This window comes from Panthera uncia, chromosome B4 (genome assembly GCF_023721935.1).
Source record: "Panthera uncia isolate 11264 chromosome B4, Puncia_PCG_1.0, whole genome shotgun sequence".
Lineage (NCBI taxonomy): Eukaryota > Metazoa > Chordata > Mammalia > Carnivora > Felidae > Panthera > Panthera uncia.
In genome coordinates this window covers 80,649,734-80,672,787 of record NC_064809.1, presented here as the reverse complement: position 1 = coordinate 80,672,787, position 23,054 = coordinate 80,649,734, and the positions used below count along the sequence as shown (strand labels likewise).

Sequence of the window (23,054 nt, the reverse complement as noted above, 5' to 3'; positions counted from 1 at the left end):
AGAAATGCATCACAATAAACAAGTAGGTTTACCCCATAAATATAAGGATTGTTCAACATCAGATACTCTATAAAGAAAAGTCAAAACTGAAGGAGAAAGCCATAGTATGAGATGCTGAAAAGGCATTTGATAAAATCCAGCAGCAATTTATTAAAAACAAACAAAAAAACGCCAAAAAGTGAAATAGAGACTAGAAACTACATACATATATTGAAAGCTATTACCAAAACCTAGCTGTTAACATTAACCTAAACAAAGAAATATTAAAACCCCTGCACTTATGAAAATAGTAGTTTACAGTAGGGTCAAACAGGTTACAATTAGATAAGAACACAATGGCATAAAATTGGAAAGACAGAGAAAGCTATGATTTTGCACTGATGATATAACTGTATACCTAGAAAACTTAAAAGACTCAGTAAAAAAAAAAATGCTAGTAGTAGTATTTAGCATGGTAGCTGCATACAAGATAGATGAACATAAACCAATAGCTTTTCTTCAGTGTATCCAGAAGTATCTAGAAATGCTTATAAAAACTATGGAACACTTAGGAATATATTCAACAAGAAAAGTATAAGACCTATGTAAACAACACGAAAACCTTGTTGACGGACATAAAAAGAGATTTAAAAACATGAAAAGAAATACCAAATCTTGGGTGGAGGGAATACTTTTTAAAAAGTCAATTCTCAAAAAAAAAAAAAAAAAGTCAGTTCTCTTAAACTAATCAATTTAATGTAATTCTAATTAAAATTATCAGTTTTCCGGGGCGCCTGGGTGGCTTGGTCGGTTAAGCGTCTGACTTCGGCTCAGGTCATGATTTCACAGTCTGTGAGTTCGAGCCCCGCGTCGGGCTCTGTGTTGACAGCTCAGAGCCTGGAGCTTGTTTCAGATTCTGTGTCTCCCTCTCTCTCTGCCCCTCACCTGTTCATGCTCTGTGTCTCAAAAATAAATAAACGTTAAAAAAAATTAAAAAAAAAATTATCAGTTTTCCAAAAATTAGATAAAATGATCAATCATAAACTTTACACAGAAGAGTAAATGCCAAAAATAGCAAAAAGACTGAAAAATTTGGAACAGGTTTGTCTTATATTGGACCATATTATGAAAGCCACTGTGATCAAGTCAACGCATCACTGGAGTAAGAACAGACACAATGAGCACTGAAAGAGGATAAAGGATACAGAAACAAACCCCAATATTTATTATATGACAAAGGTGACAATTTAAGTCACCATTTTTAATAAAAAAAATTTTTTTAATGTTTTATTTTTTAGAGAGAGACAGAGTGTAAGTGGGGGAGGGAGAGAGAGAGGGAGACACAGAATCTGAAGCAGGCTCCAGGCTCCGAGCTGTCAGCACAAAGCCTGATGCAGGGCTTGCAAACTGTGAGATCATGACCTGAGCTGCAGTCAGATGCTTAACTGACTGAGCCACCCAGGGGCCCCACCATTAATTTTTAATTTAATTCACCATGTTAATAATACATTAATTCAAATATGATGATATAATAATCTGGTGCTAGGACAACTCGCTAACGTTCTGAAATAATTCCATAAAATCCCTATCTGGTGGGGTACCTGGCCGGCCCAGTCAGTGGACTGTATGACTCTTGATCTCAGGGTTGTAAGGTTGAGCCCCTGTGTTGAATGCAGAGATTACTTATAAAATCTTTAGGGGTACCTGGGTGGCTCAGTCAATTAAGCAACAACTCCTGATTTTGGCTCAGGTCATGATCTCATGGTTCATGAGATCAAGCCCCATGAGTCTGAGCTCTGCACTGACAACTCAGAGCCTGCTTAGGATTCTCTCTCTCCTTTGCTCTCTGCCCCTCCCCAGCTCACGTGGGCATACACGCACTCTCTCTCAAAAATAAACATTAAAAAAAAATCCCTATCTGCTACCATATACAAAAATAAATTCCTGGGGGCGCCTGGGTGGCTCAGTTGGTTAAGCGTCCAACTCTCTTGATTTCGGCTCAGGTCATGATCTCACAGTTTATGAATTCAAGCCCTGCACTGTCAGCACAGAGCCTTCTTGGGATTCTCTCTCTCCCTCTCTCTCTGCCCTTCCCCTGCTCACACTCTCTCTCACAAAATAAACCTTAAAATATATATATTAAAAAAATAACTTCCTGATGATTACATATTTAAATGTAAAACAACCAAAATAAATCTTGGAGGGGGCACCTGGGTGGCTCAGTTGGTTAAGCGTCCAACTTCAGCTTAGGTCATAATGGTTCATGAGTTTGAGCCCCGCATTGAGCTCTGTGCTGACAGCTCGGAGCCTGGAGTCTGCTTTGGATTCTGTGTCTCCCTCTCTCTTTGCCCTTCCCCCACTCATGCTCTCTCTCTCCCAAATAAAACATTTAAAAAAATAATAATTAAAAAAAAATTCTTGCCTCCTACCCTAGATGTATTGAATTGGAAATTCTTTGTGTGGTGCCCAGTAATTTAGGTTTGATAAGCTCTCCAAGTGATTCAGATTTACAGTTCAAGACTGAGGACCACAACACAAAGTCAATGGACAAAAAATAAATTTGGAAAAAAATATTTGTAAGAAAGATAACCAGAGGATTAATACTTAAATAATATACAAATAAGTTTTTTATAAGTTGATGGGAAAGGAATAACCAAACAAAAAAATGGGCCAAGCATATGAAGAGCAATCAGAGAAGAGCAAATCAAAATATGATAAATGCAAAAAACAACAACAACAACAACAAAAAACGCTTAAACTCAGCTATAGTCAGGGAAGTGCAAATTAAATAACAATGCAGGGGTGCCTGGGTGACTCAGTCGGTTAAGCATCCCTTCTGACTTCAGCTCAGGTCATGATCTAACAGTTGGTGGGTTTGAACCCCATGTCAGGCTCTGTGCCTGGAGCCTGTTCAGATTCTGTGTCTCCCTCTCTCTCTGCCCCTCCCCGATTCATGTTCCATTTCGGTCTCAAAAATAAACATAAAAAAAAAATTTAAAGCAACAATGCACTTCACACCTATCAAAACAGGAAAAACTTAAAAAGAGCAATGTCACTTATGGCTGGAGGGAAATGGGCACTCCCATACATTGTTTCAGTTCACTCTCATAATGTGAACTGAAACATTATGGAAAGCAATTTGGAAAGCCTTTATGGAAAGCAATCTGGCAACATCTATAAAACTGAATGTCCAAGGGCGCCTGGGGGGCTCAGTCGTCAAGCGCCAGACCTTTGGTTGCAGTTCAAGGCATGCATGATCCCACTTTTCCTAAGACTGTATCTACCCCCACCCCCCAACTGTGTTCGGCTCCTGTGCTGACAGTGCAGAGCCTGCTTGGGATTCTGTCTCTCCCTTTCTCTGTCCCTCTTCTGCTCACATGCACATGCGCTCTCTTCCTCTCTCTCAAAATAAATAAACTTTAAAAATACGTATTAAAAACAAAAAGAACCCTGAAAGTCCATATATTATTCAACCTAGCAATCATGCTCCTTGGACTCTAGTCCCCAGAAATAAAAGTACTCAAACTTAAGGATGTAGCCATAGGGGTCTTTACTTATGAGTGGTTTTATTTCTGGGAGCTAGAGTCCAAGGAATGTGCCTGCTAGGTTGAATAATACATGGATTGGAGTGTTATTTGTACCAGAAAAACTCTGAAATCCAAGTGAATACCCTTCACCAAGATAGAGTTGAAGAATTCTGGTATATCTGCAGCATGAAATATAATGCAACTATTTAAAAAAAGAAATAATTAAAATAAAGAACCTCAACATTAACTACATTAGAATCACATGTAGAGCTTGTTAAAAATTTAGCTTTCCAGGGGGGTGGAGGGGTGGGGTGAAGATGGACGAAATAGGTGGAAGGGATTATGAGCTACAGACTACCAGGTATGAAGTGAGTCACAGATATGAAAAGTACAGCATAGGGAATACAGTCGATAATACTATAATAACTTTGTATGGTGACAGATTGCTGGGACTCATCCCCAGAGTTTCTAATTCAGCAGATATGGGGTGGAACCCAGGAATTTATGTTTTTTTAAAATTCTCAGGTGATTCTACTGGTCTAGGGACCACACTTTTGAGAATCACTGGTTTAAGATACTGTTAAGTGAGAGGAGAGAAGTATAAAAATATATTTAATATGGCCAGATTTCTGTAAAATAAATGATGACTTCCAAAACTGTATACACATTAAACGATGACTTCCAAAACTGTATACATATGTGTATACCACATGAAGAAAAATATGGAATCTTTTGAAATATATGGAATAGGAAATTAATATGGGTTTACTTATGGGGTGGTAGACAGAGAGTAAGAGGATGCTACCATAACAGTCTATATATATGTAATGTGATCACATGTTATGCTTTCAAGTAAAATGATTTGTGAGCAATATACATAAAGGAAACACCAAAAAATAAGTAGTTTCCAGCCTTATATTCCTTTACCTAAAGCACAGTGATAACGGAAAACCACCACACCCTTTTTTGGGCATGAACACACCTGATATGAAGACACAGGAGATGGAAGATATGGGGAGAGTGCAGACTGAGCAAGCATCCTGCTGGGGGTGATGTTATAAGGAGCTGGGTAAAACCTGGAAGAAGGAACCTCATCAGTAAGGAGTCACAGGAAACCACAAGGGCCCCACTAACAGACACAGCCACTTCCCACTAACTGCTGTTTAAAAATCAAGATGAAACATCCCAGTACCAGGACAGGCTGTTGTCATTTTCAGGTAGCCCAATGATAGCAAACACCCTTACCCATTCTGAAGAGCTGTGGTGGGATCATAGGTCAAAGCCATACCACCCTATAAAGGAAGAACACAGTGATCAATCATATTGTGAGCCCTTGGGTGGTAACAGGAGGAAGCCCAGAATGTCAAGACTAGGATGTGTTTGATGCAACAGATTAGAGCAAAGTCTGGACTGGTCCCATTACTGCTGTTCTGGAGTTTTTCTGGTTGTGCAGGCTGCAAAATCCCGCTCAAGACCCACACTGAAGATCATGTTAAGCAGCCAGCCATCTCTCAGTTACATGCTATAGCTCTCAAGCTTGCCACTAAACTCACAGAAATCAGGCCATGGTAATTTCCATTCCACTTTAATAACCTTAGTACTCCTGTCTCCTCAGAAGTCCTCTTACCACATCTCCATTCCTTGGCCAGGCCCGTCCATTTTGCACATATTTTCCTTGGTTCTGTCGTTTCTTTGGACCACCATCAGCAAATTTGCAAAGCAAGGGATCAGAAGGGGCTGCCAAGAAAGCAAGCAAATAGGCAGCTGAGTCCTACCTCACTTAGTCCATTCACACTCATGCAAAATGCCTCCAGAATCTTCCCTGGAAGTAACAATCTGTGACTCTCTCAGCCTGATTCCCAGATGCCTCACCTGGTACTCCAGCAGGTGTCTTAATATATTTTCCATTAAAGTGGGTGATGATGGCTTCACACTTCTCTGTGGACTCCATCCTAAGGAGCACAAGAGGGGTTAGGCTCTAGCTTCTCCAGGATCTGTGCTCCCCCTACATTCAAAGAGAAAGCTCTAAGTTCCCAGCCCCACAAATGCTCCAAAAATTATGACTCTAGAAACACAGTTTTCTCCATACAAATTCAAGGTATCTTGAAGAGGCAACCGCATCTTTTTTTTAAATGTTTATTTTTTGAGAGAGAGAAAGAGAGAGCACAAGCAGGGAAGAGGCAGACAGACAGGGAGACACAGAATTCAAAGCAGGCTCTAGGCTCTGCACAGAGCCCGACACAGGGCTCAAACTCAAGAGCTGTGAGATTGTGACCTGAGCCGAAGTCAGGTGCTTAACCAACTGAGCCACCCAGGCACCCTGTGGCAACCCCAGGGTCTAAAAGCTCCCTCAACTGGTTCGTATAGGGCTCCTAAAAGGAAAAATGAAGATCCTCATGCTATGAATATCCCAAAGAAGTTACTGATGGATAGGCCCACTATTAGGTGTGGTTCACAAACAAGAATAGAATAAATAGTGGCTGTCACCATTATTTATTTTATTTTATTACTTATTTATTTCTTAGGAATAACCTTTTTTTTTATGTATATTTTTGAGAGACAGAGAACAAGTGTGAGCAGGGGAAGAGCATAGAGAGGGGGGCGGACAAAGGATCCCAAGCGGTCTCTGTGCTGACGGCAGTGAGCCCAATGTGAGGCTCAAACTCATAAACCATGAGATCATGACCTGAGCCGACATCTGGACACCTAACCAAATGACCCACCCAGACACCCAGATTTTTTTATTTAAAAATTTTTTTAATATTTATTTGAGAGAGAGAGAGTATACACAATACAACTGAACGAGGGACAAAGAGAGAGGGAGAGAGGGCATTCCAAGCAGGCTCCACGTTGTCAGACAGAGCCCAACGTGGGGCTCAATCTCACAAACTGTGAGATCATGACCTTATCCAAAATCAAGAGTAGAACACTTAACCAACTGAACCACCCAGGCTCCCCTGCCTTTTTTTTTTTTTTTAAATAAGCTCTATGCCCAGTGTGGGGCTTGAACTCATGACCCTGAGATCAAGAATCACATGCTCTACCCACTGAGCCAGCCAGGTACCCCATGTCACCATTAGTTTTTATTACAAAATTCCTAACTTCACGCCAATAAAACTGTATAAGCTAAGAACTTGCTAATGTTTATTTTTTGCTTTTGTAGTCTAATTAGCTCCTAATAATATTAAGATTTTATAAAACTGTAAGAGGAAAGGGAAGACAGAGTTCATGGTCTATAGTGACAGAAACAATGTTGGGAACTACTGAGTTAAACTGTCTTACTGGGGAAAGACGACAAGTAAGAAACTAGAAAATCTAGGTTCCAGCACCAGTTTACTACCCAAAGTTCTGTGAGTTAGGACCTGCACAAAAACCCACTGGACCTATTCCTCATTTCTGCTTTAGGGATAATATCCACCCTACCCTACTACAGATCAAATGAGATCATGTCTTTTAAGTGTGTTCTAAAAATTCTAAGGGTCTGTATGACACAAGGTACAGTATCTTCCCCTCCTTCCATATTTAAAGTAAATCTCATTGCATTTTCTATGCCAATAACCACTAAAAATATGAACCATTCCTATGAAGGTGGTCATTTTAAAACGGTCTCAAATGGAACCTTTTAGGGAAAAACCACAACCTAGGTATTCCACAGCAGCAGTCTTTAGTTGGGTTACTTCTACTCCTTAATCTTCCAGAAGGCTATGCAGGCATGGGGTATTTTAAGAGAACTGTTTTCAGACCCTCCACTTCCTCATAAGCTCTTTCCTAAAACTGGTCTGCCTGGGGAGAGCCTGTGGCCACCAAAGGTCAAGTGCCCTCTCACAGCCACCCCTTTCCACAGATTTTGCACCCATCCCCAAACTCCACAAGAGGCAATGATGCCTGGCTTTTAAATCATTTTGTAAGTCAGATGTTTCTAATTCTTCTTTCCAACAAGCTGGATAACTCAGTAGGTTGTTAACGGACACATTAAAAAATCAATTTTGACAAATCAGTCACATTGGTTATTGGCATATAAATAAGAATTCAAAGAATTCCTATTTTAACAAAACTCTATTCCCATTTACTTATTTATGTGAACAGGTTTCTCAGCATGAAAACAAAAAAAACAGTTACAGAGAAGTACGACAGAATGATCCATAAAAAGACTTTCAACTATAAAAATATTTTATACTGGAATACAATTTTGTAAGGAAATGGAATGGAAATACAAGATCAAGAAAAGGGGGGGGGGGGCGGCGCCTAGGTGGTTCAGTCGGTTAAGTGTGTGTTGATCTTGGCTTAGGTCATGACCTCATAGTTTGTGGAGTCGAGCCCCGCATCTGGCTCTATGCTGACGGCATGGAGCCTGCTTGGGATTCTCCCCCTCTCTCTCTGCCCCGTCCCCCGTCAAAATAAATAAATAAAATTTAAATAGTCCCTAAACACATCAGTCTATTAAAAAAAAAAAAAAAAAAAAAGAAGGGGCGCCTGGGTGGCTCAGTCAGTTAAGCATCTGACTTAGGCTCAGGTCATGATCTCCCAGTTCATGAATTCGAGCCCTGTTTTGGGCTCTGTGCTGACAGCTCAGAGCCTGGAGCCTGCTTCAGATTCTGTGTCTCCTTCTCTCTTTGCCCCTCCCCTGCTTGTGCTCTCTCTCTCTCAAAAATAAATAAAAAACACTAAAAAAAATTTTTTTTTAAAAAGAGAAAGAACATCATAAGAATGATCTAAGAGTTATGACTACTGGGGCGCCTGGGTGGCTCAGTCAGTTAAGCGTTTGGCTCTTGACTTGAGCTTAGATCATGATCTCGTAAGTTCAAGACCCACATCGGGCTCTGCCCTGGCAGTGTGGGGCCTACTTGGGATTCTCTCTCAATCTCTCTGCCCCTACCCCATTTGCACGCCTCTCTCTAAAAAAAAAAACAATAAACTTAAAAAAGTTATAACTATTAAAAAAGAAATGTCCTATATATTTTTAAAAGGATGATTTTGTATATCACATTGCTATGACATTTAGATATATTTGCATACATTTGTAAATGACATGACAGTTTTATTTAAAATGTCAATACTTGTAATTTGCTGGAAATTATACTTTGCAAGATCTAAATGTATGAAGAAAATATGTAGATAGTAACATAGAAAGATGCAAAAGATTTCAGTTTTTCAAGTCTTCAAAGCCACAGTTTCCAAACTGGGCTCGGAGGTACCCTGTGCCTCTGCAGTGAGCTCACAGAGGCACATACAGGGAATTTTTGAACTTTCTGAAGAAAATATAGCAACATCTGTTGGATACTGGATGGACTACTAACTCTAAACAGGTCACTATTTCAATATTAGATCACCCTACAATCCTTTGATAATGTATTATTACAAAGCTAGTTTTTCAAAGGTGGCTACGACAAAAGCAAATACCATAAGAAAACCAATGTGTAACAGGAAATAAGGGTGTAAGTGTCTAATCTGATTCCAAGGCTTGGGAAGTTGTGCAGTGTTCAACAGATGAGAAGTTGTGCAGTGTTCAACAGATGCACATCCCATTTATAAGTACAGTAAGTATAAAGATTGAAATAAAAATATTTTCTCTTTTAATGCATTTTTGAAATAGCTACAATTTTTTTAATTAAAATTTTTTTTTATTTTAGAGAGAGCGCACAAATGGGGGAGAGAATCCCACAATCCCAGGATCATGACCTGAGCCAAAATCAAGCAAAAACTAACTGAGCCACCCAGGCACTCCAAAATAGCTACAAAATTTTTAACATAAAAACTTTTTGAGTTGTTTAGACCATTAAATTACTCAATAAACTGAACTGTTATGCATTTCTTTTGCTCAGTTTTTTTTTGTTTTTTGTTTTGTTTTTAAATAAACTCTACCCCAATGTGGGGCTCGAACATACAACCCCAGAATCAAGAGTCGCATGCTCTACTGACTGAACCAGCTGGGTGCCCCTTCAAGTATTTCTTTTGGTCTAGAGCAAAAAACAAAGTATTGAGACAACATAAGGTGCCATGAACTGAAAAAGGTTGAGAACCTCTGCTTTAAGAGTATGGGAGCAAAAAAAAAAAAAAAAAAAAAAAAAAAAAAAATGATGACTTCAAGCCTAGGAACTCTCTTTTAGTTATACTTGGGATTGCCAGCAGGTGGTGCTACCAAGATTGAGTTCCCAAGATCTGAAATACTCCAGAGTAAGGGAGTGTTCCTGGACCAGACAAGATATTTTAACACAAAATGGGACCTTCAGATCACTTATTCCAATAGTTTTCAAACTTTTAGAAAAAGTGACAGAATCTCCGTTTAAACAAAATCTTAAAATAAAGGCAGAACCATTTCTTAAGTGGGCTAGGAGATTATGAAACCCTACAAATGACACTTAAGCCCAGAAGAGGTAGGCAACCTAGAGAACTCCGCAGCTGTACGGTATACCTTAAGAAAACCACTCATCTGTATCAATCTCCACTTCACAGAGTAAACCAAGTCACATAAAGGTCTGATATCACAGGGGCAATTAGTAGCAGAATTGGTCTAGGATCTAAGTCTCTCAACAGAACTGAAAAGGTAGACCAAATCTTCATCCCACTGATTTTAAAGCCAGAAGGATTACCACTCACTGTGGGACCTTGCACAAATCACTTTATATTGGGGACTCTGGTTTCCTTATCTATAAAATGGCTTTTTTTTTAGAGTATACTTTTATTTTTATTTTTTTGAGAGAGAGAGAGTAAGCACATGAGTGGACAGAAGCACATGAAGGACAGAGGGAAAGACAGAATCCCAAGCAGGCTCCACACCCAGTGCAGAGTGCAACACGGAGTTCAATCCCATGATCCTGGGATCATAACCTGAGTCAACAAGAGTTAGAAGCTCAACTGACTGAGCCACCCAGGTGTCCTGGTTTCCTTAAAACAGAGAATATTTACAGTAAAACCTTGGATTGCAAGTAACTTGTTCTGTGAATGTTCTGCAAGATGAACAAACATTTCCAATAAATTTTAACTTGATAAATGAGCAATGTCTTACAATACAAGTTGTATGTGATGCCAAATGTCACATGATCACAACTGAGCCAATGGTTCTTCTCTCTCTCTCTTTCTGCGGGACTGTGGGCGATCATCTCTATGTTTGAATGCTCAGTCTTAGGCCGCAGTGTTTGGCAGAAATCAGTGATTTTTCAGAACCTTGGAAGATGCCCACAACAGGCACTAGTGCATTTTTTGTCACTTCAAAGCACCTATGGACAGTCCTTTGCTTTTGTATGGACAGTCCATACAAGAGTAAACTTAGGAATGCTTTGCTTCGTTCTAGGTCAGGCTGCCTGCAGGTATACAGACCTTTCCCTCTGCTGCCTTATTGTCAGTTACATTAAATACAGTATATGATAAGAGTTTATTAATATTGCACTGGAGTCAACATCCGTGTGACCATATACTATGGCCGCCACGTAGAAAAAGATTCCACTGAGCCAACAGATAGCAGTGATTCTGTTAGTGAAAGTCGCCCTACACAATAACCCAACTCTCTCTTGTCTCCCTCACACCAGCCATGAAGGTTTTCAAAGGTAAGTGCAGGTTAATTTATTTTTCTTTATATTTTTATTATGGTAATCATTTTTTTAGTAATAATTTTCATATGAATATTTTTGAGTTGTAGCACAAATCATCTGAGTTTCCATTATTTCTTATGCAGAAATTCACATTGATATTCAAGAGCTTTGGATTACAAGCATGTTTCTGGAACGAATTATGCTCGCAAACCAAGGTTTTACTATATTTCGTGGGGTTGTTGTAAAGATTAAATGAGATAATAGAATGAGAAACTATTCAGTAAACTGTAAGAAGATATAGAATTATTGTATTCTGCTTGGGTCTGGATCAAAGGAACAAATGCTACAGTAGCAAGAAATAGTGGAGAAAGGATAAAGATTTGGGAGCAAATGGGTTTTTGAGTATTGTGACCTCTAATTAAATGAATTTCTGATTCACTGTCAAGTACTTTAGGCCAATAATTTGTCCCTTGGGGGAGGGAGTACAGATTTTTTTGGTGATCTTCTAAGTGACATTCTTTATTAGCTTCATCATTTCCCATTCTTGATATCCCTCACCTTGCAAAGCCAACCCCTCTGCTGGTCCCACTGGTATCTCGAAGGATTCGAGTAGAGATAACCTGGCCAAAGGGCTTCAGCATCCCCTCCAGTTCTTGTTCATCCATTGATAATGGAAGGTTTGATATGTATAAATTTGTGGGGTCCTGCTCCTGTTGCTATGGGGAAAAAAGTGAGAAAATGAAGCTCACATCTCTTATCCCTCTCCCACCCTAAGCCCTCATCACAATACGACATCTCAGAAAAGAGACAGTAGGAAGGGGCCCACATAAACAAAGAGTATCTTAACTATTCATAACACCTAGTCTCACTACCATGGATTGTATGTTGAGTCAAGGGAAAAAAAAAAAAGCAGATTCAATATTTCCAGTACTTTACACACCCATAATAGAAGTCATTGGTGATGTTTTGGCTGTCTCTTTAAGAACTAGGCAGAGCAGCTACTCCTCCCTCCCCAGCACTGGATTCCCTTGGCCAGCACTGCTTCCCGGCTGGCCTGTTTTAAGCAATCCCCCTCCCTCCTCTTCCGGCCACAGCAGAATCCTCTGAGTAGGAATGCCTGTTCAATCCTCTGAGTAGGAATGCCTGTTCACTCTCGACTGAGGGAGAGCAGGAAGAGGGAGAAGGGGAAAGGAAAGGCAACGTGCTGGGGGCTGTGCTAAGGGGCAGATGTTTAGCTCTCTGGGTCACCATGCAGCCCTCAGAGCTCTAATCTCGTAGGAACTCTGAAGTCTCCTAAACGCCATTGTCAGAGGGCTTTTCTCAGAAAAGAGGAAAGAGGTGGAAGAGCCCCCACCAGGGGGCAGAATGTGCAAAATGGCAATAACTTTCCACAGCTGTATTTTTAAGAATTTAAGCAGTCACTGCCCTAGAGAGTAGGGTCAGGTCACCAGCAACTTCAATCCCTCTTCTGCCTTTCCCCTCAGGGCTTTGTTTTTCTTTAACCATACAGAAAAGAGTGACGGTCAGGCCCACCTCATCAGCTCTACAGAGTATTCACAATGACTTCAGAAAGGCAAGGGGGCAATCCCACCTCAAAACAGAAGGGAGAGAAAAGCCTCAGGGTTTCTAGTAGTCTGGATTAAAACAAAAGCTCCCCAGAGACATGACAAAGAGGGTCAGCTTCCTTCCTTGCTGTGGCTTCCCTCTCCCCAACCCCTAACAATTCCCCTACAGATACCCCACCCCCAGCACAAGCAAAGGGAACAGTGTTGGGAAGTGAAGAGCACTTCTTAACTTCTGAGTTGCACAACTGGCTTCTTCATAGAATGTTGCTAAACTACCACAAGCTGTCTGGTAGGGAAGTGGGGCCAGGGTGTAAATGGAGAAACAGCAGGAGGAAGGGAAGCTATCTTGACCCTCTTACCTGCTTATAATACTTGATGAGAGGAAGAGTCGACAGAGCTACCTACCACAGATTTTGAAGAACACCTTCCTCTGGCAGCCAAGGGATGCTCAATGGGATGCTGGCCCAGCCTTTCTTTGGTCAGATATAGTCAAAAACTACTGCACATGGCCCTTGCCCATCAAATTCATGGTCTTACACCCTCTGGAAGCCTTAGAACTGGACCTCTGGTGCTAGGAGGAGTAGACATGGGGTAGAACCCTTACCTTTGCCATCTGTGCCTGCACACCACTGGCTTTCAGTGCTGTGACAGCTTTCTGTGCTGCCGAAGGACTGTCAAAGTCCACAAAGCCATAGCCTGGAACAGGGAAATAGCATCACTGGGAGGTGGGGGTGTAAGGGAGGCAGGAGGCCCAGGCTTGTCAGAAGACAGAGGAAGAGTTATGATCCATGTAACAGAGTAGAAGGGAGAAAGAAATTAAGAGGTTTCAAGTGGTTATCCACGTGCTCTTCAAACCCCATGAGATTTAGTCTATTTTACAGCTATGCATGCCAAGGGCGATGGGGTCCTTGTGATGTTCTTGCCTTTTCCCCTCCCCCTTAAGAAATAGGAGGTTTCAGAAACTAGGCTCTTCTAATAATCCACAGCCCCCACCCCTAACGAACTCCTTCCTGTTTTCTAGCCACATCCCAGGAATGCCAGGCATGTAGGGAATATAGCCTCTCCATTGCAGACAGCCAGCCACCTGTGAGAAGCCCCACCCCACCCAATAGATAGTCCTTCACCTCCTTCTATTCCTCCATCCACACCCAGCGCTGCTCGAAACCTCAACAAATTCATCCTTACAAAATAATACCCACCAAGTCATCGCACCACTACCACTACTGCAAGGCATTTACAATGCTTTACTAAATAGAAACAATCTTACCTCCCATATCCACCATCCAATCTGGGGAAACAAGTCCAAAACAGGCTGAGGGACTCTGTGCAGGCTTCTAGCCTTGGGTCCCCAAAATAGCATTTTCAGCTCTAGCTATCTGGTCACCAAACAACCTAAATATCTATTAGTCTTTTAAGCCTGAAAACCTTAGAAATTCCTCCCCAGCACTGAGTACTAGGAGCTTTGAGCAGTAAAGATAAGAGACAAGGGATGGCCTCACTCATAGGTGCTCTCCATCACCAAAGATAGCTGTTCTCTCACCTTTGCATTTGTTTGTACTCTTGTCCAGTATGGCCTTAGTGGAGACAATCTTGCCATATCTAAGGGAAAAGAAAATGCAAAGTGATAATGTGGGGCAGGGATTTAGAACAGGACAGAGATCAAGACATCTAGATGAATCCATGCCCTTTCTTCAAAACTGTTCCTACTCAAACCTTAATAAAAACAAGAAGAAATAAATTTAAAATGTCAAGCTCATCATATAAACCTATTCTCCAAAGATGCCTACAAGAAATAACATAACCGCAGTCCCTACAATACCAACATGTTTCTCTCTTCTTCTCCAAATAAGACTTAGAAACTAGGTGGGAAGAGACTATTATCTTCTTGGGAAAAGAAGCCTGGTGATATCCACATAGTGTGTGTAGGGGCAGAGCTCTGGCTGGAATTCCTTGGGGACTAAATATAATCCTTAATAATCAATTACCTTCTTCTGGACAAACACCATTCCTATGAAAAACCTATAGACATTTCTCTTCTCTGCATCCCATTACCCACCTCTGATTGAAGGTTAACCTGAGCCAAACTTTTTCTTTTTGTATAATTTTTTTCCTTCTATATAATTTTTTCTACATAACTTTATATTTTTTTCTTCTATATAATTTCTATATATAATTTTCTTCTATATAATTTATTTTTTAATTTACATCCAAGTTAGTTAGCATGTAGTGCAATAATGATTTCAGGAGGAGAATCCAGTGATTCATTACCTACATATAACACCCAGTGCTCATTCCTTAATGCCCCTTGCCCAATTAGACCATCCCCCACCCAAAACCCCTCCAGCAACATTCAGTTTGTTCTCTATATTTAAGAGTCTCTTATGTGTTGTCCCCCTCCCTGTTTTTTTAAATTATTTTTGCTTCCCTTCCCTTATGTTCATCTGTCCTGTACCTCAAATTCCACACAGGAGTGAAGTCATATGATATCTGTCTTTCTCTAATTTCCATTAGCATAATACACTCTAGTTCCATCCACATTGTTGCATATGGCAAGATTTCATTCTTTTTGATTGCCGAGAATTACTCCATCACATATATATATGTATATATACATATATATGTATATATATACACACACACGTACGTATATATATGTATATGTATATGTGTGTGTGTATATATATATATATATATATATATATATATATACGTGTACACACACACACACACACACACACACACACACACACACTACATCTTTATCCATGCATCAGTTGATAGACATTTAGGCTCTTTCCATAATTCGGCTATCGTTGACAGCACTGCTATAAACATTGGGGTGCATGTGCCCCTTCGAAACAGCACACCAGTATCCTTTGGATAAATATCCTTTGGGTTGTAGGGTAATTCTATTTTTAATTTTTTGAGGAACCTCCATACTACTTTCCAGAGAGGCTGCATCAGTTTGCATTCCTACCAGCAGTGCAAAACGGTTCCTTTTTCTCCACATCCTTGCCAACATTGGTGGTTGTCTGAGTTGTTCATTTTAGCCATTCTGACAGGTGTGAGATGGTATCTCATTATGGTTTTGATTTGTATTTCCCTGATAAAGAGTGATGTTGAGCATTTTTTTATGTGTCTGTTAGCCGTCTGGAATAGGGGAATAATTCCAGTAGCCTTCTTTGGAATAGTGTCTATTCATGTCTTTTGCCCATTTCTTCACTGGATTATTTGTTTTTTGGGTGTTGAGTTTGAGAAGTTCTTTATAGATTTTGGATACTAACCCTTTATCTGATATGTCATTTGCAAATATCCTCTCCTAGTCCGTCGGTTGCCTTTTAGTTTGGTTGACTGTTTCCTTCACTGTGCAGAAGCTTTTTATTATGATGAGGTCCCAATAGCTCATTTTTGCTTTTGTTTCCCTTGCATCTGGAGACATGTCAAGTAAGAAGTTGCTATGGCCAAGATCAAAGAGGTTGTTGCCTGTTTCATCCTCTAGGATTCTGATGGCTTCCCGTTTTACATTTAGGTCTTTCATCCATTTTGAGTTTATTTTTGTATATAGTGTAAGAAAGTGGTCCAGGTGCAGTCTTCTGCATGTTGTTGTCCGGTTTTCCCAACATCATTTGCTGAAAAGACTGTCTTTATTCCATTGGATATTCTTTCCTGCTTTGTCAAAGATTAGTTGGGTATACATTTGTGGGTCCATTTCTGGGTTCTCTATGCTGTTCCATTGATCTAAGTGTTTTTTTGCCAGTACCATACTATCTGGATGATTACAGCTTTGTAATACATCTTGATGTCTAGAATTGTGATGCCTCCAGCTTTGGTTTTCTTTTTCAGGATTGCTTTGGCTATTCAGGGTCTTTTCTGGTTCCATACAAATTTTAGGATTGTTTGTTCTAGCTCTGTGAAGAATGCTGGTGTTATTTTGACAGAGGTTGCAATGAATATGTAGATTGCTTTGGGTAGTATCAACATTTTAACAATATTTGTTCTTCCAATCCATGAGCATGGAATGTTTTTCCATTTCTTTGTATCTTCTTCAATTTCTTTCATAAATTTTCTATAGTTTTCAGTGTATAGATTTTTCACCTCTTTGGTTAGATTTATTCCTAGGTATTTTATGGGTTTTGGTGCAATAGTAAATGGGATCGCTTCCTTGATTTCTCTTTCTGCTGCTTCATTATTGGTATATAGAAATGGAGGGGCGCCTGGGTGGCTCAGTCAGTTAAGCGTCCGACTTCGGCTCAGGTCATGATCTCACGGTCTGTGAGTTCGAGCCCTGCGCCAGGCTCTGTGCTGACGGCTCAGAGCATGGAGCCTGTTTCGGATTCTGTGTCTCCCTCTCTCTCTGACCCTCCCCCATTCGTGCCCTGTCTCTGTCTCAAAAATAAATAAATGTTAAAAAAAAAACTAAAAAAAAAAAAGTAACAGATTTCTGTACATTGATTTTATACCTGCAACTTTGCTGAATTCATGAATCAGTTCTGGCAGGTTTTTTGTGGAATCTTTTGGGTTTTCCACATAGACTATCATGTCATCTGCAAAGAATGAAAGTTTGCTTCCGCCTTGCCAATTTGGATGCCTTCTTTTTCTCTGTGTTGTCTGACTGCTGAAGCTAGGACTTCTAATACTATATTGAACAACAGTGGTGAGAGGGAACATCCCTGTCGTGTTCCTGACCTTAGGGGGAAAGCTCTCAGTTTTTCCCCATTGAGGATGATATTGGTGGTGGATCTTTTGTATATATGGCTTTTATGATCTTGAGGTATGATCCTTCTATCCCTACTTTCTTGAGGGTTTTTATCAAGAAAAGATGCTGTATTTTGTCAAAAGCTTTCTCTGCATCTACTGAGAGGATCATGTGGTTCTTATTCTTTTATTAATGTGATGTGTCACACTGATTGATTTGCAGATATTGAACCAGCCCTGCATCCCAGGGACAAATCCCACTGGATTGTGGTAAATAATTCTTTTAATGTATTGTCGGATCCAGTTGGCTAGTATAAACTGCTCATTTCAAACCCTAGTTCTGACACTCTATAGCTGTATGTCATCTCGGACAAGTCATTTAACCCCTATGGGCCTCAGTCCCATCGTCTGTAAAGCAGAGATAGGATTGTTGGGAATATGAAATGAGTTCATGGATATAAAGCACTAATGTCTACCATATGGTAAACGCTTGAAAGTTCTTAACTACTATTATCATCGTTACTACAGTCAAGGAACCTCAACTTTAGTGCAAATGGTTCTCTGTCCTGCTTTACTTTATTCTAAGACTTCTATTTCTCACTGTCAAGATTTGAGCATGTTAGGGAGGTGAGTGGGTACAAAACCAGGTGCAACAGCAGTGTTAAGAAATTACCCAAAACTTGACGATAAGGTAAAGTGAAGATCGTGTATCCTTTCAATGTCATTCTGAAACACTGTCTAAAAGGCCTACTTGAAATATATTTAATTATCTAGGGGGATGTTTCTTTTTTTGACTTACTGTTTACTACTGCTTAGGGTCCAGGCCTTGTGAAGATACATATTAACTTGTAGATTTTGTCCAGTAAATGCAAATAATTTCTGTCCAGTAGAAAAGAGATCCCAAAAATTCCTGTTTTATATTGTCCTATAGGATATGAACCAGTTTTGTATATAACCCAGCCATCTTTTTTTTTTAACATTTATTTTTGAGAGAGAGAGAGAGAGAGAGCGAGCGTGTGTGTGTGTGTGTATGTGTAAACCGAGAAGGGGCAGAGACAGAGACACAGAATCCGAAGCAGGCTCCAGGCTCTGAGCTGTCAGCACAGAGCCCAACAAGGGGCTCAAACCCATGAACCATGAGATCATGACCTGAGCCAAAGTCCAGCACTTAACTGACTGAGCCACGCAGGTGCCCCCAATCTTTTTTTTTTTTTTTTTTTTTTTAAATAGGCTTCATACCAAGCATGAGCCCAATGCAGGGCTTGAACTCACAACCCTGAGATCAAGACCTGAACTGAGATAAAGAGTTGAATGCACTGAGCCACCCAGGCACCCCTATAACCTAGGAATCTTATTCCAACATTATTTCTTCAGTATCTATAAATACTCAGTCCCTCAAATGTCTTTGAATCCATTTTACCATCCCTCTGGTTCCCTTATTAATGAATGAAATAAATCTTGGGCATGTGTTTACCTATATTTGTATGAGAATCATGTTTTTCAACTTTTTGAAAATTATACTTTGGCAGCAGTCATGTGGAGTCCCCCAAACTCAGCAGTGGAGTATCCCAGGTCAGGATCATATTAGAAGTGTTCCACTAGAAAGACATCTCTACATCCCACCCTAGGAGGGTGAAAATATTAAAGATACAGAACAGAAATCACTAACAGAATCAGAAGTATAGGATTTACCTGAAAATAGCTGGCAGGGACTGAATTTGAGACCAATACCCCAAACAAGTGTTTTGTTTTTCACTTCCCCTCTCATCCCTAAAGAACATATGATGACTGATATATTTGTTTTGTTCCTGGGCAGGCTCTCACTGACTTTTTTGGTGGGGCTTCTGTCATCCAATGGATTAGACAGAAAAAGCCAAGTAATGCCTTGGAGGCTGGGAAAAGAACACATCAAAATGGGGGTGGGGATGAATATGATGATCCTAGCCCTTCAGGACTACATATTTGGATTCTTTCCCAAACTTAGGCAAAGGAAGAGATGCAGGAGACTGGCCAGAGGGCATACAGGTTGCTATCCCTACCAAGGCCCCAAGGTGGAGCTGGCTGTGGGTCTGAGCAGGTTGAGACCTAGAGCTCAGAGTCTGCACTGCAGTTGGCAACAGACGGTTTGGGTTTGCTTCCTCCTTGGAAGAAGAAGCCCCTCTAAGAGAACAAGGATTCCAGTCCTACACTCCATGCCTTTTCTTCCTGCCCACCAGGGTTTAGGATCCAGGAATATTCACTTCCCCTACAACCCAGAGAGAGATAACTAGGAAGAAAACAGGAAGTCCTTCTATGCGTGGGAAACACCCTTCCTAGAAAGGTTTAACTCCCAGCTTGCAGCATCCAGCAGGGCTCCAGCCACCTGCTCTTCTCAGCTCCTTTTTGTCATAACTCATCTAGCACCTATTCTTTCCCTGCCTCATTTCTACGTCTCTATAGTCTCCTATTGAGCTCCTCAGTTCCATCCTATATGATGACCCTGACTATTCTCATCCCTTCTTCAGACACATTCAAAGATAAGGCAACTGTTGTGAAGGGCAAAGTGAAAGTCTAAAAGTATTGTGAAGTAGAAGTGAGTTTTGTCTGTCTTGTGAAGTGAGAAGATTTTTGTAGCATATTATATTTCGTGCAAGAAACCCAGCATGCAGAAATCAAGGAACTAGACTGATATGATAGCCTTTTCCTTCACAAACCAACATTTCTGCCAATTCCCATTCCCCTCAAAAATTACTAGTCCTAGACTAAGTTCCCTCACTCTCATTTAAAATACCTTTCGGGGCTCCTGGGTGGCTCAGTCGGTTAAGCGCTGGACTTTGGCTCAGGTCATGATCTCATGGATCGTGGGTTCGACCCCGCATCAGACTCTGTGCTGACAGCTCAGAGCCTGGAGCCTGCTTCAGATTCTGTCTCCCTCTCTCTCTCTCTCTGCCCCTTCTCACCTCACACTCTCTCTCTCTCTCTCAAAAAAATAAACGTTAAAAAAAAATTTTTTTTTAATAAAATACCTTTTAACCAAGGTAATCTGAGGTAAACAAAACAAAACAAAACAAAAAAACAGTTTCAAACATACATCTAGCCTTTAGAGACTGAATCTATGCAACCTGGTGCCAGCAAAAATCCCTATGATTTGCATGGACCAAACCTCAGAAGAGTAAGGGATTTATAAAGCATCTCTGATGCCTCTCACACCTACATTTTGGGGGCAGAATGTTCTGCCTTTCCAGGATTTGGAGCAGCTGGAACTTTACACATACTGTTGTGGGATTTTGAATTAGTTTAACCACTTCAGAAAATTATTTAGTAGTATCTACAAAAGCTGAACAAATGTATATCCTATGACTCAGCAATTTTACTCCTAGGTATAAACCCAACACATACGTACATCAAAACACATGTACAAGTTCTTGGCAGCACTATTCATATAGATAATAGTCACAAACTGGAAACAACTCAAATGTCCAGCAACAGTAGAATGGGCAAATAAACTATGGTGTATTCCTATGATGGAATTCTATAAAGCAATAAGAATAAACAAAGTTTTGTTATAATTCATATGAATGAATTTCACAAATAACACTGAGCAAAAGAAGCCAGACATAAAAGGGCATGTATGCTGTATCATTGTTTATATGAAGTTCAAACAAACCACACCAATCAGTCATTTAGAATACAGACAGTAGAGGGGCGCTTGGGTGACTCAGTCGGTTTAGTGTCTGACTTGGCTCAGGTCATGATCTCACGGGTTCGTGGGATTGAGCTCCACATTGGGCTCTGTGTTGACAGCATGGAGCCTGCCTGGGATTCTCTCTCTCCCTCTCTCTACCCCTCCCCCACTTCCTCGTTCTCTCTCTCTCTCAAAATAAATAAGTTAAAAAAAAAACAACAGTAGATCTTTGTTTGGAGGTGGGGGGATAGAAATTGACAAGTGGGCTTCCAAAGAGTGGGTAATGTTCTTTTCCTTTTCATTTTTTTTCTAAGTACACTCCATACCCCATGTGGGGCTTAAACTCATGACCCCAAGATCATGAGTCAGATGCTTTACTGACTGAGCCACCCAGGCACCCCAGTAATGTTCTTCTTCTTGATCTGGTTACAAGGGACCGTTGCGAGGATACGTGTACCTTATGAAAAGTCACTGCTGTATATACACTTATGATTTGTGTACTTTGTGTTATATGTCAATAAAAGGTTTTTTTTGTAATGGTAATTACACAGTCTAAGGTTCCTATTTCTATTTCTTTCTACCATTCCCTACCCAAAATCAATTTTCCTCTTCCCTACCCCCAGACTTCTTCCTATAACCATTCCCCCAAATATATCATTTGAAACACGTATTTTTCTGCCAAATGGAACGGAGTTCGCATCTTTGGACTCTTGCAAATTTTTCTAGCATTCTTAACTGGGCTAATTCCATGGTAGTTATCTCTACCTCATGACTCAAATCCACTCTGAAGAACCTCAAAGGTCTTTAGGGGGGTATATGCAGAGTGTCAGCCTCTTTCTCCACCGTCTCCTTTGTCCACTAATTTGAGAGCTCCTCTGGTTCATTGGGATTACTTCTATCAGCAGAAACTCTCCTAAATGTACAATTCAATTGTTTACTTCCACTTTCTTCTATCCCTACTGCACTGCCAACTCTGTCTTCTAATCAGTATCTTTAGAGATACTGAGCATTTCAATTTGAGGTGTAAGGATGGGAATCTCTCCACAAAGACCATCAGTTCTGGGTACACAGTCACCTATTAGGCTTCAAAGGCCAGCCCTATGCTGGCTTTCCTCAGAGAAACGCAAGAAGGTTTCATGTATTAATAACAAGTAGAATTTAAGAGGGGCTGCTAAGAAATCTTGTGACAAATAATACTGCATTTCAGGACAAGAGTATTTGGCAAGAAGTCAGTATCGCCAAACCTGTACTGTCCCTCGAAGCCTACCCACATGTCTGCCAACTTACGACTGGCACAATTTGACAAGGTCTTGGTCAGTAGTGCCTGGTTGCAATCCCCGGATATAGAGGTTGGTTTTGCTCAGCTGGTCATTTCCATTGCTCCCACTGTTGCTGTTAGGGGTACTGCTGCTTGGACTAGGTGGTGCCATTTGCTGAGACAGTGACACATATGGCTGCAGAGAGACATGAGCAACAGAAGATCAGAAGATTATACATTTAAATACTGGAGAGTGAGGAAGATCCTGGCTCCTTGCACAGAATGATTCCAAACTTTAATAGCAATTAACTCAATAGAGAATTAAAAAACAAAAAAAACCCCAGAAACTAAAGAAATTCCTCTCTGCCATTCTGCCATAGAATAAGAAAATATAGAACTGTCTTACCTGTGTTTCAGGAATGAGAGGCCAAAATAAGCTTGTTAAAGGTTTTTAAAAAAGGTACTTTGGGGGCGCCTGGGTGGCTCAGTCAGTTAAGCATCTGACTTCAGCCCAGGTCATGATCTCGTAGTTTGTGAGTTCAAGCCCCACATCAGGCTCTGTGCTGACAGCTCAGAGCCTGGATCCTGCTTCGGATTCTGTGTCTCATTCTCTCTCTGCCCCCCCCCCCCTTTTGCTCTGTCTCTCTCTGTCTCTCAAAAAAAAAAAAAAATTAAAAAAAAAAAAAAAAAAGGTACTTTGTTATAGTGGAATGTTTTTATCATACCGATACTGAAGAACACAACGTATGCCTCTTAAGTAACTTATGTAATGAGACAGGGCTAATGAAATCTAGATTCCACTTAAAAATGATAAAGAGAAGGGGCGCCTGGGTGGCT

General features: G+C 40.5%; 1 protein-coding gene across 4 annotated transcripts in view; it reads right to left on the bottom strand.

The window, feature by feature from the left end:
- Positions 1 to 23,054, bottom strand: part of RBMS2 (RNA binding motif single stranded interacting protein 2) — a 70,132-nt gene that overhangs the window by 8,016 nt on the left and 39,062 nt on the right. For all 4 annotated transcript variants that reach the window (XM_049627368.1, XM_049627370.1, XM_049627369.1 and 1 more), the window contains 8 exons: positions 22,247 to 22,413; positions 14,141 to 14,199; positions 13,205 to 13,296; positions 11,594 to 11,751; positions 5,379 to 5,458; positions 5,134 to 5,243; positions 4,752 to 4,798; positions 4,489 to 4,582 (listed from right to left, as the gene is read on the bottom strand). In XM_049627368.1, the coding sequence (XP_049483325.1) occupies positions 4,489 to 4,582; positions 4,752 to 4,798; positions 5,134 to 5,243; positions 5,379 to 5,458; positions 11,594 to 11,751; positions 13,205 to 13,296; positions 14,141 to 14,199; positions 22,247 to 22,413 (807 nt within the window). The remainder of the gene's footprint in view (positions 1 to 4,488; positions 4,583 to 4,751; positions 4,799 to 5,133; positions 5,244 to 5,378; positions 5,459 to 11,593; positions 11,752 to 13,204; positions 13,297 to 14,140; positions 14,200 to 22,246; positions 22,414 to 23,054) is intronic.